General features: G+C 44.3%; 1 protein-coding gene across 1 annotated transcript in view; it reads left to right on the plus strand.

The window, feature by feature from the left end:
• LOC132826961 (NUAK family SNF1-like kinase 1) overlaps positions 1 to 17,131 on the plus strand; it is a 56,339-nt gene that overhangs the window by 28,677 nt on the left and 10,531 nt on the right. Inside the window, exon 4 of the mRNA XM_060843290.1 lies at positions 14,040 to 14,105. Coding sequence (XP_060699273.1) covers positions 14,040 to 14,105 — 66 coding nt within the window. The remainder of the gene's footprint in view (positions 1 to 14,039; positions 14,106 to 17,131) is intronic.

A 17,131-nucleotide genomic window follows, 5' to 3' on the forward strand; every position in this document is an offset into this window, starting at 1 on the left:
ATTATTATGTGAATGACTATAAATTAAGATGGGCAACATGCGATAAGATTTATGTGGCTTTGTACATCAATCACTGAAGGTGAGCATCGTGGTGCAGCAGGCAGTAAAGAAAGTAAATGGTATGTTTGCTTTCACAGCGAGAGGATAACTAGCTGCAATTATATAGAGAAATGCTGAGGCCACATCAGAGACAGTATGTGTGTCTATGGTCTCCTTATCTGAGGAAAGATGTTCCTGCGATAAAGGGAGTACAGCACAGATGTATGAGAAGTGATTGAATCACATGGGATTATATTTGCTGGAAGTACAGAGGAATCTCATAGGAACCTGTAAAATTCCAATAGGAACAGACAGGATAGATGCAGGAAGGTTGTTCCTGCTGATGGTCGAATCTAGAACCAGAGGTCACAGTTTAAGGATAGAAGTAGACCACTTAGGACTGACATGAGAAGAAATGTTTTCACTCAGAGTGGTAAGCCTGTGGAATTCACTCCGTGTTAAGGCCAAAACATGTCTGATTTCAGGAAGGAGTTTGGATACAGCACTTTGAGGTAAAGGTATCAGAAGAATTCTGGTCTCCATCCAATTGGAAAGATATTGTGAAACTTAAAAGGGTTCAGAAAAGATTTACAAGGATGTTGCGAAGGTTGGAGGGTTTGAGCTATTGGGAGGGGCTGAATAGGCTGGGGCTGTTTTCCCTGGAGCAACAGAGGCTGAGGGGTGACCTTAGGGACCCAAGGGGCAACTTTAGGATGCAGAGGGTGGTATGTGTATGGAATGAGCTGCCAGAAGATGTAGTAGAGACTGGTACAATTACAACATTTAAAAGGCATCTAGATGTCTTTTAAGAATAGGAAGGGTTGAGAGGGATATGGGCCAAATGCTGGCAAATGGGACTAGATTAACTTAAGATAACTGGTCGGCATGGACAAGTGCCTGCTCCTGTTCTGTATGTTTCTATGACTCGATGACTATATGGAGAAGAATGCAGGAACAGGCTGTTGATTTGGATGATAATGAGTGGTGGAGCAGACCTGAAGGACCAAATGCCCTATTCTTGCTTCTATTTTCTATATTGCCAAAGAAGGATTATGAGAAAAGACTGGCAGCTAACATAAAATGATATCTCAAAATCTTGTACAAACACATCAATAATAAAAAAAAGGTAAAGGAGAATAGGGTTGAGTAAGCACTAAAAGGGAGGCAGGGGTATTAAATGAATACTTTACGTTAATGCAATGTATTCTATTTTTACCAAAGAGAAATATACCACTCATGTTGGATGAGGAAACTCTGTCACTAGAAAGTTTCAAAATTGATAAGGCGGAAGTTTGGGATAAACTATTTACGCTTAAAGTTGACAACACCAGGACTGGATGAGATATATCCAAGTATTTGAAGGAAGTGAGGGGTGAGGGTGTGAATTGTATGGGCTCTGGCCACAGTACTCTTTGGACTTGGAGGAGAATTGCAAACATATCCTTTTTGAAACAAGGTTGGCTCAGCAACTACATGCCAGTTAATTTAACTTTAACTTTGGGGAAAATGCTAGAAGCATTTATTCAGAATAGAATCAATAGTCATGTGGAAAATTGTGGATTGATTCCCAGGTGTGGTTTTTTTTTGTTAAGAAAAGGCTGAATGGGGGTAACACTATTGATGTGGTTTATATGGATTTCCAGAAGGTATTTGATACAGTGCTACACATAGACTTGAGGAAAGTTATAGGTCATGGAATAAAATGGAGAACAGCAATGTGGATACAAAATTGGCTGAGAATAGGAAACAAAGCTTAATGGTCGAAGGAAATTTGTTTGGGCTGGAAGAAGCGTTGTAGTGCGCTCTCCCAGGGGTCAGTGTTGGGATCCTCTTTCTTTTGTGATGTGTGTAAATGATTCAGTTCTTGGTATAAAAGCCACAACTTTAATGTGATGACATAAAACTTGTAGGAATAGTAAATTGTGAGGAGGACAGTGTGGAGCTCTGAAAGGACAATGACTAAGTTGGTGGGAGGGTTGGGTAAGTGGCAGATGAAGTTCAATGCAGCCAATAGAGGTGATAGACCTTGGTATAAAGAGTACAATGAGACAAAATAAAAGAACATGTATTATTCTTAAGGTTGTGCAGGAATAGAGACCTGGGTGAATATGTACATAAATCATTAAAGGTGGCAGGACAATCTAACCTTAACTTTAACCCTATCACAGATAGAGGCGCTTGGGCAACTTTCCACGTTGTTGGGTCGATGTCAGTGTTGCAATTGTACTGAAAGAGTTTGACTGGAGCTACAGCAAGTTCTGAGCACAGTACTACTGCAGGAATCTTGTTAGGGCTCATAACCTTTGTAGTATCTAGTGCCTCCAACAGTTTTCGTGACTTCACATGGAGTGAATCAAATTAGCTGAAGACTGGTATCTATGATGCTGGAGACCACTGAAGAAGGCCAAGATAGATCATCCACTTGGCTGAAGATTGATCTTTTACATTTATGTGATGGGCTCTCCCATCATTGAGGCTGGGGGTATTTGTGGACCCTCCTCCTCCAGCATTTAATGATCCACCACCATTCCCAGCTGGATGTTGCAGAACTACAAACCTTAGATCTGACTTCTTGGTTTTAGGATCACTTAGTGCTGTATGTCACTTGCTGCTTATGGTTTTTGACATGCAAGTGGTCTTGTTTGGTAGCTTCACCAGGTTGACACTTCATCTTCAGGTATACCTGTACTGGTCCTTGCATGCTCTCCTACACTCTATTGAACCAGCGTTGATTCCCTGGCTTGATGCAAATGGTGAAGAGGAGGGTATGCCAAGCCATGAAGTTGCAGATTGTGTTGGAGTACAATTCTGCTACAATTGATGACCCACAGTGCCTCATAGATGTCCAGCCTTGAGTTGCTAGATCTGCTTAAAGTCTAGAAAGTCTAGTTTAGAACGGTGATAGTGCCATATAACACAATGGAGGGTACACTCAATGTGAAAGCTGGACTTTGTCTCCACAAAGACTGTGTGATGGTAACCTTTACCAATACTGTCATGGATACATCTGCAGCTGGCCAATTGGTAAGGATGAAGTCAAGTATGTTTTTCCTTGTTGGTTCCCTCACCACCTGCTGCAGACCCCTTTAGGACCAACCAGCTTGATCAGTAATACCATTGCCAAGCCACTGTTGGTGTGGACATTGAAATCCCCCAATCAGAGTACATATGTGACCTTTCCACCCTCTGTGCTTTCTCCAAGTGTTGTTCAACATCGATGAATTCTGATTCATCAGCCAAGTGAGTACGGGATGTAGTAATCAGCAAGAGGTTTCCTTGCCCATGTTTAACCCAAAGCCATGAGATTTCAAGGTATCCAAGTCAATGTTGAGGACTCCCAGGGCAACTCCCTCCCAACTGAACACCACTGTGCTGCCATCTCTGATGATACTGTTGACTATTTGGTCAAGGATTACAAGTGAGAAATCAAATGAAGACAAGAGATCAAAATTTCTGTACAAAAATCACTGGGAATATAAGCATAGTAGAGCATTGTCAATATATATAGAAATTCTAATCCATCTTCCGGGACATTAGAAATTGGAGAGTCCAAACCATGTTTGATTATTGGGATAGAGGGTAAGACTAGGAGTTTATACTATTATTTGTAATTAAATAGCAGATGAGTATCAAAGTAATAAAACTAGTGACAATCAGAGTTCTGCTGTATAGAAATCGCGAAATGTGAAATATAATCACCACAACCCCACTTTGCGGCTACTTTGCTTTGGCAATTTACGTTGTACATATTGATTAGGATGGAAAGTGGACACGGGAAATAAAGCTTTGTTGGCAGGAAGCACAGGCAGATATAAGATTTTAAATGAATAGGGTGTCCTTGCCCTTGGTTTGCTTTTGATTTTGAAGATGACTGTGTTTTGTGTACGATGCATATGGCCCTGCCTTGTTTTCCACAGTGTGGGTTAACTGAGAGTGACCTGTCCGAATTTGTTGCCACTACTAAGTCTTTCCACCTTGCCATTAGCTGCCTGTATTCTTTGCTGTTTGAAGGAGACAACATCACTGTTGGAGGTCCCTTCCTTATTGGTTCCTTCTAATGCATTTCTTCCTAGTCAGTGCTATCACTTTTCCTGAGGTTTGCCTAGAAGGAGTCCTGAAGCTGTGAAATATGTGGATAGTTTTTCAGAAGTCAGCATTTCAGACTTATCCTTGGATCTTATTGAAGTGTTATTGTGTGCTGATATTAAACATCAAAGTGTTCACATGATCATTAAGGGCCCAAAACACATTTCACTGCACATGTGCTAAGTACATCAACTCAAAGGTTTTAAGTTATGACCAGGAATACATGGAAACCTACCTTAATGTAACACTACACTGTGATCTCTCAATACTGTTACACTTCCACACATAAATCATAGATCATAGAATCTCAACAGTGTGGAAGCAGGCCATTTGGCCCACTGAGTCTACACTAACCCTCCAAGACCATCCCAGCTAGACCCACCCCCAACCTTATCCCTGTAAACCTGCATTCTCACGGTTAATCAACTGAGTCTGCACATCCCTAGACACTACAGACAATTAAGCATGGCCAATCCATCCTAACCTGCACATCTTTGGACTATGGCAGGAAATCAAGGCATCCGGAGGAAACCCATGCAGACATTGGAAGAATGTCCAAACTCTGACACTGGAACAGAGTCCAGGTCCCTAACCACTGAGATACCATCCATCCTCACATGTTTGGAACTCTCTTCCACAAATAGTGATTGAAGCTGGATCTGTTGCCAATTTTAAATCTGAAATAGATAAATTGGTGTTGAGCAAAGGTATTAAGGGATATGGGTAAAAGACAGGAATTTGAAGGTAGGGAACAGATCAGCTATTAGTCATAAACTCATTGAATGGCAGAATTGGGCAGCACGGTGGCACAGTGGTTAGCACTGCTGCCTCACAGTGCCAGAGACCCAGGTTCAATTCCCGCCTCAGGCGACTGTCTGTGTGGAGTTTGCACATTCTCCCTGTGTCTGCGTGGGTTTCCTCCGGGTGCTCCGGTTTCCTCCCACGGTCCAAAAATGTGCAGGTTAGGTGAATTGGCCATGCTAAATTGCGCGTAGTGTTAGGTGAAGGGATAAATGTAGGGGAATGGGTCTGGGTGGGTTGCGCTTCGGCGGGTCAGTGTGGCCTGTTTCCACGCTGTAAATAATCTAATCTAAAAAACAAGCTGAAGGGGATGAATGGCCTACTCCTATTCCTATGTTCCAGGGAGTTTGCACTTCTGAAAAGAGTTAAAACTTACTATTTAGAGTAAAAGAAGCCTGAATCACTCCCTACAATCCAATCTGTTTTCAGATTCTTTAGACTGAATAAGATTGTCCTGACACAGTACTGTAAATTCAGTAGTTCACTCTGGTTCATCTATTCAGCTCTCTCACTGACCTGCTGGAAACGCAGCTTGACAAATCTAGCACTAGCTCTGACTGACTGCAGACCAATCGGGCAGACTCTCACAGGGGCCTGAGCGACATGGGCTGTGGCAAGACTTGTGCCAGAATCTGGTCAGTGGGAAAAGACCTATCTCAATGTTGGGAACTGCTTGCTGCAACAGTTGAGTGGTGAGAGAAGTTTCTCACCACACATTGGCGCGATTCCAATTAAGGAGAAATTATAAACTTATTAATTGTTTCATTGATATTCAGCTTACCAAATATGCCAAAAAAGCTGGATATTAAGAAATCTTGACATGGAAATCAGAGCAGGTATTTAGTGACTTCAGCTTGAAGTTTGTTCCAAATGTAACCATAGACCGGTGAGCCTGACATGGGTAGTGGGCAGGTATCCTAAGGGACAAGATGTACATGTATTTGGAAAGGCAAGGATTGATTAGGGGTAGTCAAAATGGCACTAAACATGGGAAATTGTGTCTCACAAACCTGAATGAGTTTTCTGAAGAAGTAACAAAGATGATTGATGAGGGCAGGGCTGTGGACATGATCTATTTGGACTTCAGTCAGGTGTTCAGTCTCCCAAAGGGAACCTTGTTGGTTAGCAAGGTTAGATCTCATTGAATACAGGGAGAAATAGCCACTTGGATACAGAACTGGTTCAAAGGTGATGGTAGAGAGTTGCCATTCAGGCTGAAGATCTGAGACCAGTGGTGTGCCTTAAGGATCAGTGCAGGGTCCACTTTTTCATCATTTATATAAATGATTTGGATGTGAGCATAAGAGGTATAGTTAGTAAGTTTACAGATGACACCAAAATTGGAGGTGTAGCAGAAAGTTACCTCAGATTACAACGGGACCTTGATTAGGTGGGCCAATGGGCTGTGAAGTGGCAGATGGAGTTTAATTTAGATAAATGTGAGGCGCTGCATTTTGGAAAGGCAAATCAGAGCAGAACTTATACACTTAATTGTAAGGTCCTGGGGAGTGTTGCGAACAAAAAGATGTTCATAGTTCATTGAAAGTAGAGTTACATGTAGATAGGATAGTGAAGAAGGCGTTTGGTATGCTTTCCTTTATTGGTCAGAGCATTGAATACAGGAGTTGGCAGGTTATGTTGTGGATGTACAGGACATTGGTTAGGCCACGTTTGGAATATTGTGTGCAGTGCTAGTCTCCTTCCTATTGTGGAAGGATGTTATGAATCTTGAAAGGGTTCAGAAAAGATTTAGAAAGATGTTGCCAGAGTTGAAGAGTTTGAGCTTTAGGGAGAGGTTGAATAGGCTGGGGTTGTTTTCTCTGGAGTGTCCGAGGCTGAGGGGTGACCTTACAGAGGATTATAAAATCATGAGTGGCATGGATAGGATAAATAGACAAGGTCTTTTCCTTGGGGTGGGGGAGTCCAGAACTAGAGGGCATAGGTTTAGGGTGGGAGTGGTAAAATTTAAAAGGGATCTGAGGGGCAACATTTTCATGCAGAGGGTGGTATGTGTATGGATTAAGTTGCCAGAGGAAGTGGTGGAGGCTGGTACAATTACAACATTTAAAAGGCATTTGGATGTGTGCGCGAATAGGATGGGTTTAGAGGAATATGGGCCAAGTGCTGGCAAATGGGACTAGATTAGGTTAAGATATTTGGTCAGCATGGATGAGTTGTACTGAAGGGTCTGTTTCAGTGCCGTACACCTCTATGATGCTATGATCACTGTGTTGTAATCTAGGCACCAACATCTCAGCATATGCTCCATCGGCAGTAGCCACACATACCCCACATTCACAGACATTGGCACCTGACATGTGCCAACCTCTCAACACCTTCATGATACATCTGCAATTCACTTACGGGACACTTCTGTCTTTCCATTGCTGCATCTCAGGCTGTACTGACAATTACCATAGTAATTCTACAGAAAGGACTCTCCCAGCTTGTGGATTGGACCACGTTGCATCTCCGGGCTCTTCACTCACCATCATAGCACTCACTCACACTAAGCCTGACTGGATACTCACACCATCCCTGCCTTGCCTCACCATTTTGTACTTTGTCCCCTCAGCTAGAGATACCAGGCTCATCTTCCTGCTGTTTACACTGTTTAGTGCAGACACAGCCAGGAAGCTTGTCATAGCAGGCCTCGGTATGTCAAGGCCCTTAGGTATTCCTCAAGGGGATCCTGGCACAATAAGTCATGGGAAGTCTCCAATACTAGTTCAGGGCACACTCAGGGTGGTTAGAGTCAGGATCCTGTCCTCGTGAGGAATGAGGAGCCACATGACGAACAGCACACCGCCATCTTGACTCAATTTGCCCCATGGTGGTCTGTTTCCCTCCTTGAATAAGCAAGAGATACAGAGATTATGGGAGATGAAAGTGGGTGGCACAGATGTTACGCGTGGGGGATGACCTGAATGAGTGAGTATGCAGTGCAGAAGGCCTGAGGGTTAGTAAGATGAAGGGCTTTTGCCCGAAACGTCGATTTTACTACTCCTCGGATGCTGCCTGAACTACTGTGTTGTCCAGCACCACTAATCCAGAATCTGGTTTCCAGCATCTGCAGTCATTGTTTTTACCTGAGGGTTAGTGAGGAAGGCAAGGGGTAGGTGAGAGTGAGTGAGGGAAGATGTGGCAGGCAGTAGTGAGAGGGGTAGAGCATGAGCCTTGGTGAGAGAGGGGTACATTCACAGAGTGAAATTATTAATGAGAAGGTGGTGGCATTCAGACTGGCAAAGCAGAGAAGGTTATTGCCCTTCTTCCATGGAATGCTGGACATTCCTCCAGACAGCTGAGATTGCACAGACCAGACTGGGTACTGGTCTGATGGTTGTGGCCTCCATTGCTGCTCCTGAAAAATGGGGAAAGCCTTTCTGTTGGCACCACCCAGTCCAGCAACAGCATTAGGACCCTGCCAATGAAGTGGGGCATCAGTCTGTCAGTTAGACCGGATTGGGGACAGCATCTCCAATACCATCACACTGAGTACAGAGGCCCTCCCAGGCTGTGTGCTCAGTCCACTGCTGTTCACCCTGCTGACACACAACTGTGCAGTGATGCACAGCTCAAACCATATCATTACATTCGCCGGTGACACAACTGCAGCAGGTCTCTTTAGCAAGAATGACAAGTCAGCATACAGAGAGGAGGTGCAGCGGCTAACAGACTGGTGCAGATCCAACAGCCTCTCTCTGAATGTGGACAAAATGAAAGTGATGGTTGGTGAGTTCAGGAGGTCACGGAATGAACACTTTCTGCTGGACATCGGCTCTTGTGTGGAGATTGTGAAGAGCACCAAATTTCTTGGCGTCCACCTGGTGGAGAATCACACCTGATCCCTCAATACCAGCTCGATAGCCATTACTCAACTGGCACTCTACTCTCTCCTTAATAAACTGGTGCTCTACTCCTTCCTTACCCATCTGCTGTTCTACTGCTCCTTACCCACTTGGCACCCTCTTCTCCCCTTGCCCCCCTGACACCTTCCTCTCTCCTTACCCACAAGGCACCAAATGTGGTCTGACCAGAGCCTCAGTAGTACATCCCTGTTTTTATATTCAAGTCCTCTCAAAGTAAATGCCATCATTGCATTTCACACAACACCAGGTGATTTTTAACTTTGTCCACCCCAGTCCAATGCTGGCATCTCCTCCTCATCATTAATTAGGAAGGCAAATGCACTGACTCAACCGGCAAGTTTACTTTGAAAGAATCCTAGACGAGAACTCCCAAGTCTCTTTGCACTTCAGACTTCTGAATTTTCTCCTTAGTCAGAAAACAGTCTATGCCTCTATTCTTCCGACCAAAGTGCATGACCTCACACTTTCCCACATTGGGCAAAGAAGTTGCAGATGGAGTACACTTTCCTAGCCTGTCCAAATCCTTCTGCAGCTCCACCCCCCTACCACTCCAATGCTACATGTCCCTCTACCTATCTTTGTATCGTCTGCAAACATAACCAGATGCCCTCAGTTCCTTCATCTAGATCATTAATGTTAGTGTGTTTTGAGAAAACTTGTAGCTCAGGTTGAGGTTTTGGCTGTAGGTTTGCTTGATGAGCTGCAAGGTTCATTTTTAGGAATTCTCATGAGTGTCTTTGTTTGGCTTGTCCTAGGATGGATGTGTTGTCCCAGTCGAAGCAATCATCCCAACATCCACAAATGAAGCTGCATCAGAACATTGTTTCAACGAGCCAACACACACTGCAGCACAAAAGAACCACACAGAACAGAAGAAAATCACCTATACCGTGTATTTAAAAAGAATGGGTACCCAATGAACACAGTCTGCCAATTTCTCAGCAACAAACGCAAACAAGCAGACAAAACACGTCCAGAAACCCTAGTCCCTCTCCCCTACATCAAAGACATCTTGGAAATGACTGCCAGACTACTCAGGTCCCTTGGCATCATGGTAGCCTACAAACCCACCAACACACTAAAACAGCAGTTAATGGAACTTGAAAGTCCCTATCCAGACAATGAGCAAAACTAACATCGTTTCCATAATACCGTGCAAGGTCTGTAACAAACACTACATTGGACAAACTCGCAGAAAACTAGCCACCAGGATACATGAACACCAACTAGCCAAAAGAAGACATGACCCTCTCTCACTAGTATCCTCACATACGGATGAGGAAGGACACCACATCCATCCTAGAACAAGCCAAACAAAGACACGCACTAGAATTCCTAGAAGCATGGTATTCCAACTGGACCTCCATCAACAAACACATCAAGTTAGATTCCATCTCCCATCCCCTGAGAAAAGGAACAGGAAGTGACTTCACCACAGGAAATGACATCACCAACCCAAGGCAACCCAGACATATAAATAGAAAGCAGGAATTTTCAGCATTGCTTTGTATGAGGTTTTAGTAAGGTAACAAAATGTCTGGAAATGAACCTCTCAGTTCAGTGAGCAAACCTACACCCAAGATCGTTAATGTATAAAGTGAAAAGTTGTGGTCCCAACACTGAGCCTTGCAGAACACCACTTGTCACCGGCTACCACCCTGTGAAGGATCCTTTTATCCCCACTCTCTGCTTTCTGCCAGAGAGCGAGGCTTCTATCCATGCTATCACCTTGCTTCTGACTCCATGGGCCCTTATCTTACTCAGTAGCCTCCCGTGCAGCACCTTGTCAAAGGCCTTGAAGTCCAGGTAGATAACATCCATTTGCTCTCCTAGGTCTAACCTGCTCAATACTTCCTCAAAGAATTCTAGAAGGCATGACCTCCCCTTGATGAAACCATGCTGACTTTGCCCTATTTTACTATACACATCCAAGTATTCAGAAATTTCATCCTTCACAGCGGCAAGGTGGCTCAGTGGTTAGCACTGCTGTCTCACAGTGCTAGGGACCCGGGTTCAATTCCTGCCTCAGGCGATTATCTGTGTGGAGTTTGCACATTCTCTCCGTGTCTGTGTGGGTTTACTCCGGGTGCTTTGGTTTTCTCCCACAATCCAACGATGTGCAGGTTAGGGGAATAGGCCATGCTAAATTGCCTATAGTGTTAGGTGCATTAGTCAGGGATAAATACAGGATAGGGGAATGGGTCTGGGCGGATTACTCTTTGGATGATCGGTTTGGATTTGTTGGACCAAAGGGCCTGTTTCCGTACTATAAGAATCTAATCTTCACATCTGGGGCAAATGTCAGGAGCCATGCAGGGCTGCTCTGGACAGACAGTTCTTGCCTGGGTACGCCACAGGACTCGAAGCTGGCGCAGGTGCAAGGGATGCCTATGCTTTGGCAGAAATTTGGTGACTGTTGAGTTATTCCAGGACCGGCACATGGCAAGATGGGACTGGCACCAGATCTGAGGGATGTCGTGCAGGTAGAGTAGGTAGTTCCTGAGGTGACAACTCAATTCTGGGGAAGGGTCAGTCGACCCGAAACGTTAACTCTAATTTCTCTCCACAGATGCTGCCAGACCTGTTGAGCTTTTCCAGCAATTTATGTTTTTGTATCTGATTTACAGCATCTACAGCGCTTTCATTTTTTTTAGTTAACGAGGTGAGTTTGGTAAATACAGTGAAAACTCTTGCTAGGCCTCCCCATGAGTAACCCTCCAAAAACCACTTGGCCAAAAAGATTCAGCCCTTTGTCTGAATTAAACATGTTAACATTCTACTTATTTTTGCAGGATCTAGCAGTTCACAGCTATCATCGTTGTTTTTATAGTACTGGAATTATGCCACTGCATAATTTCATATCTACACAATCGGGTTTAATACTAACATTATTATCAAGGTGCAGAAATTTAAAGGAAACTCTCAAGTCATTGTGTTTTTAGTCTCCTACCACAGGTAAACAGTTAGGGACCCCTCATTCTGAACAGAAGGCAACATTTCTGAGCGATTCGGAATAAGATATCCTGTATGGTTGGGCTGAATTCAAAACATTGTATATTTTTAATCAGTCAGATTGGACATCTTAATACATCATTATCATATCGTGTGGTTGCACCTGAACCCAGACCTTCTGGCCCAGAGAGAGGGAGGCACTGCCAGTTCACCACAAGATCCAAAGGTGGATAAGCTGTTAATAGCAAGTTTGAGAAATTAGTTTTGTTAAATCAAGAACACAAATTGAACGTAAGTTTAAGTAAAGACATATGGTTGGGATGTAAAGCTGCCCAATTTACCCCACTTCCCTTACTCATTCCCCTTAATCCTGCATTTTTCCTTTGCTAAATGGAAAAATACAAAACAGGAGCAGGAATAGGCCATTCAGCCCATCAAGCCCATTCAATATGATCATCCTACTCAGTCCCGTGTTCCCACTTTCACCCCATACACTTGGGTCCCTTTAGCCCGAAGAACTATAGTGGCTCAGTGGTTAGCACTGCTGCCTTACAGCGCCAGGGACCCGAATTCAATTCCCACCTTGGGTAACTGTCTGTGTGGAATTTGCACGTTCTCCCCGTGTCTGCGTGGATTTCCTCAGGGTGCTCCAGTTTCCTCCTACAGACCAAAGATGTGCAGTTTAGGTGAATTGGCCGTGCTCAAATTGCCTGTAGTGTGAGGCGCATTTGGTCAGGGGTAAATGTAGGAGAATGGGTCTGGGTGGTTGCTCTTCAGAGGGTCAGTGTGGACTTGTTGAGCTGAAGGGCCTGTTTCCACACTGTAGGGAATCTAATCTAAAAAAAATAAACGATATCTAGCTCCTACTTGAAAGCATTCAGTGTTTTGGCCTTAACACCTTTCTGTGAAAGAGAATTCCACAGTCGCCCCGCGTTCCAGGTGAAGACTTATCACCTCATCTCAATCTGAAGTGGCCACATCCTTACCCTTAAATGAGATTTTTCTGCATTAGATGTAGAAGGTTGTGACTATATCTGCTTCCTTGGCCTAATCAGGCAGCGTGTTCCACCTCATTAGAACTCACTGTTTTTGGTCTGACGACAAAAACACGACCTGTGAAGAAATAAGTTTGAACAGCACAGGGGTGGCAGGGTGTTGTATACAGTACGGGGATAGCGGAGACTCGTGTACGGTATGGGGACGGAGGGGTGTTGTGTATGGTACAGGGGCAGCAAGGTGTTGTGGACAGTACGGTGAGGTGTTGTGTATGGTACAGGGGCAGCAAGGTGTTGTGGACAGTACGGTGAGGTGTTGTGTATGGTACAGGGGCGGCAAGGTGTTGTGGACAGTACGGTGAGGTGTTGTGTACGGTACGGGGGCGGCGGGGTGTTGTGGACAGTACGGTGAGGTGTTGTGTATGGTACAGGGGCGCAGTGTTGTGGATACTGCGGTGAGGTATTGTGGACAGTACAGTGAGGTGTTGTATACAGTACAGGGACGGCAGGGTGTTGTGAACAGTACGGTGAGGTGTTGTGTACGGTACAGGGACGGCAGGGTGTTGTGGACAGTACAGTGAGGCATTGTGTATGGTACAGGGACGGCGGGGTTTGTGGACAGTATGGTGAGGTGTGTACGGAACAGGGACAGCAGTTTGTTGGCGACAGTATAATGAGGTGTTGTGTACGGTACAGGGATGGCAGGGTGTTGTGGTCAGTACGATGAGGTGTTGGGTACGGTACAGGGGCAGCGGGGTGTTGTGGACAGTACGGTGAGGTGTGTACAGTACAAGGGCAGCAACGTATTATGGACAGTACGGTGAGGCGTTGTGTACGGTACAGGGGCAGCGGAGTGTTGTGGTCAGTACGGTGAGGTGTTGTGTATGGTACAGGGGCAGCGGAGTGTTGTGGTCAGTACGGTGAGGTGTTGTGGACAGTACGGTGAGGTGTTGTGTACGGTACAGGGACGGCGGGGTGTTGTGGTCAGTACGGTGAGGTGTTGTGTATGGTACAGGGACGGCGGGGTGTTGTGGTCAGTACGGTGAGGTGTTGTGGACAGTACGGTGAGGTGTTGGGTATGGTACAGGGACGGTGGGGTGTTGTGGACAATACGGTGAAGTGTTGTGTATGGTACAGGGGCGGCAGGGTGTTGTGGATAGTACGGTGAGGTGTTGTGTGTGGTATAGGGGGGTGTTGGGGACAGAATAATGAGGTGTTGTGTATGGCATGGGGGCAGTGAGGTGGAGCAGATGGCATATGGGCATTGATGATTTGTCTCTCTGTCTCACTAATACAGAATGGAGTTGTTCACCGTGATCTGAAATTAGAGAACATCTTGTTGGATGAAAATTATAACATTAAGGTAAGATTTATTCTGTAAACAAGAGAAGACAATACCATTTTATTTGTGCTGTTGTTCTTCAGAAGAAATTTTAAAAATTCAGATATGTTCTCAGTGTGAAGCCTGAAGTTATTACAATTGAACTGTTAGACATAATGTAAGGAGTGTTGATTTGTTTCCTTTCTAACCTTCAGACACCATGGTCTGGAACGGACTTCCCAAACCATTTCCCACTGCGGTTCTATTTTGAGATTTGAAAATTGCCACAACCAGCCGTTGTGAATAGAGATAGTGGGAGGTCAGTGGCACAGTTGTTAGAACTCAGTCAGACCTCCTTGATTGCCATTGCAGTGTCAGAGCACACAACCATAAACTTTCAACTCATGACCCCACTTTTTCAAAACCTGTCCTTGGGATTTCATCAATGGTTAGACCATTAATTTCACATTCCTAATTGACGCTTGAAGTAAGTGGCTTGCTAGGGCCATCCAAAAGGCAGTTAAGAGTCAGTCACATTGCGGTGGGTCTGGACTCCCATGCAGGATTTCCCTGAAGGACATTCGTGAGCCCGATTGTTTTTAGACCTTTAAGATGCCCTGGTCTAAAGTGAAGGAAATGCATATTTTCACATCAAGAAGCATTCATTGATACCATGCATGGGGAGAGATGTCAAGGCTTCCCTCCTGGTGTTTTCTGCTGCCATTCTAAGAATTGAGAATGTGTTGCTGGAAAAGCACAGCAGGTCAGGCAGCATCCAAGGAGCAGGAAAATCAATGTTTCAGGCTGGAGTCCTTCATCAGGAATGAAGGGTTCCTGATGAAGGGCTCCGGTCTGAAAAATCGATTTTTCTGGTTTGGATGCTGCTTGACCTGCTGTGCTTTTCTAGCAACACATTCTCAACTCAGATGTCAGTGGTAGTTTCTTTACTCAGAGAGTAGCAAGGGCGTGGACTGCACTACTTGCAACAGTAATAGACTCACCAACATTAAAGGCATTTAAATGGTCATTGGATAAACATATGGATGATAATGGTTATTGGTTAGATGGGCTTTAGATTGGTTTCACAGGTCAGCGCAACATCGAGGGCCAAAAGGTCTGCACTGTGCTCTAATGTTCTATGTTTTATTGATCTCAGCTATCTCCCTTTGTATCAGCATCTTCTTCCTCGGTATACCCTGATACAGTGTACTTACTCTATATTCAAGCCTAATCTATTGCCTCCACCACGTTACCCTCTTTATCCCAAAAAATGTCCCCCCAGCATTACCAATTACGTGTTATTCTCTTCTTTTGCCAACCACATTCCATTCTCATGTTCTGTTTTCTGCACGTTATTCCTTTGTATTTTAATTCTCAATTGGTCTCATTTATAGAGTCATACAGCACAGAAACAAACCCTTCAATCCACGCCAACTATAATCCCAAACTGAACTAGTTCCCCCTGCCTATACTTAGCCCATATCTATCTAAATATTTCTTATTTTATGCTTACAAAATGTCTTTTAAATGTTGTAACTGTATCTGCATCCACCACTTCCTCTGGAAGTTCACTCCACACATGAATCACAGTCTGTGTAAAAACAATTGCCTCTTATGTTATGAGAATTGGGAGGTCATGTTGGGGCTGTACAGAAAATTGGTTTGGCCATTTTTGGAGTATTGCATGCAAATATAGGAAGGATATTGTAAAAGTTGAAAGAGTTCAGAAAAAATTGACACGGATGTTGCCAGGGTCGGTGTGTTTGAGCTTTCGGGAGAAGCTGAACAGGCTTGGGCTGTTTTCCCTGGACCATCGGAGGCTGAGGGGTGACCTTCTAGAGGTTTATAAAATTATGAGGGGCATGGATAGGATAAATAGACAAAGTCTTTTCCATGGGGTGGGGGAGTCCAAAACTAGAGGGCATAGGTTTCAGGTGAGAGGGAAAAGATAGAAAAGAGACATAAGGGGCAACTTTTTCACACAGAGGGTGGTACATATATGGAATTGGTGGTGGCTAGTACGATTATAACGTTTAAAAGGCACTTGGATATGTATATGAATAGAAAGGGTTTAGAGGGAAATGGGTCAGATGCTGGCAAATTGGACTAGATTTATATTGGATGTTTGGTCAGCACGGATGAGTTGGACCAAAGGCTCTGTTTCCGTGCTGTGTATTTCTATGACTCTATAATTCCTCCTCTCACCTTTAAAAATGTGTCGACAAGTCTTGATATCTTCCACCCTGGAGAAAAGAAAACACTTGTCATTCACCTTATTTATATCTCTCACTATTTTATAAACCTCTTATAAGGTCACCTCTCAACTCCTATGCTCCAGTGTGAGAAAAAAAAATCTCAGCCTTTCCAGCCTGTCTTTAAACTCAAATCCTCCATTCCCAGCAACATTCTGATAAATCTTTTCTGAACCCTCTCTAGTTTAATAATATCCTTCATATCAAAAGTTGACCAGAACTGGACACAGAACTCCAGACAAAGCCTCATCAATGTCCTGTACATACTCAACATAACGTCCTGACTCCTCCATTCAGAGGTGTGAGCAATGAAGGGAAGCATGCTCAATGCCTTCTCAACCCCCTTATCTATGTGCGATGCAAATGTTGACGAATTATGTACCTGAGCCCCATGGTCTCTCTGTTCTACAACACTGTCCAAGGGCCCACTTTTAATTGTTTAATTCTTGTCTTGATTTGATTTTCCAAAATGTAATACTTTACATTTATCCAAATTAAACACCATCTGCCACTCTTCAGCCCATTGATCAACATTTCTTTGTAATCTTAGATAACCTTCTCATAACCTTCTCACTCGAAGGACTTAGAGTCATAAAAATATACAGCATGGAAACAGACCCTTCGGTCCAACCTGTCCATGCTGACCAGATATCCCAACCCAATCTAGTCCCACCTGCCAGCACCTGGCCATATCCCTCCAAACCCTTCCTATTCATATACCCATCCAATTGCCTCTTAAATGTTGCAATTGTACCAGCCTCCACCGCTTCCTCTGACAGCTCAGTCCATACACGTACCACCATCTGTGTGAAAAAA

Source organism: Hemiscyllium ocellatum, chromosome 23 (genome assembly GCF_020745735.1).
Source record: "Hemiscyllium ocellatum isolate sHemOce1 chromosome 23, sHemOce1.pat.X.cur, whole genome shotgun sequence".
Classification (NCBI taxonomy): Eukaryota; Metazoa; Chordata; class Chondrichthyes; order Orectolobiformes; family Hemiscylliidae; genus Hemiscyllium; species Hemiscyllium ocellatum.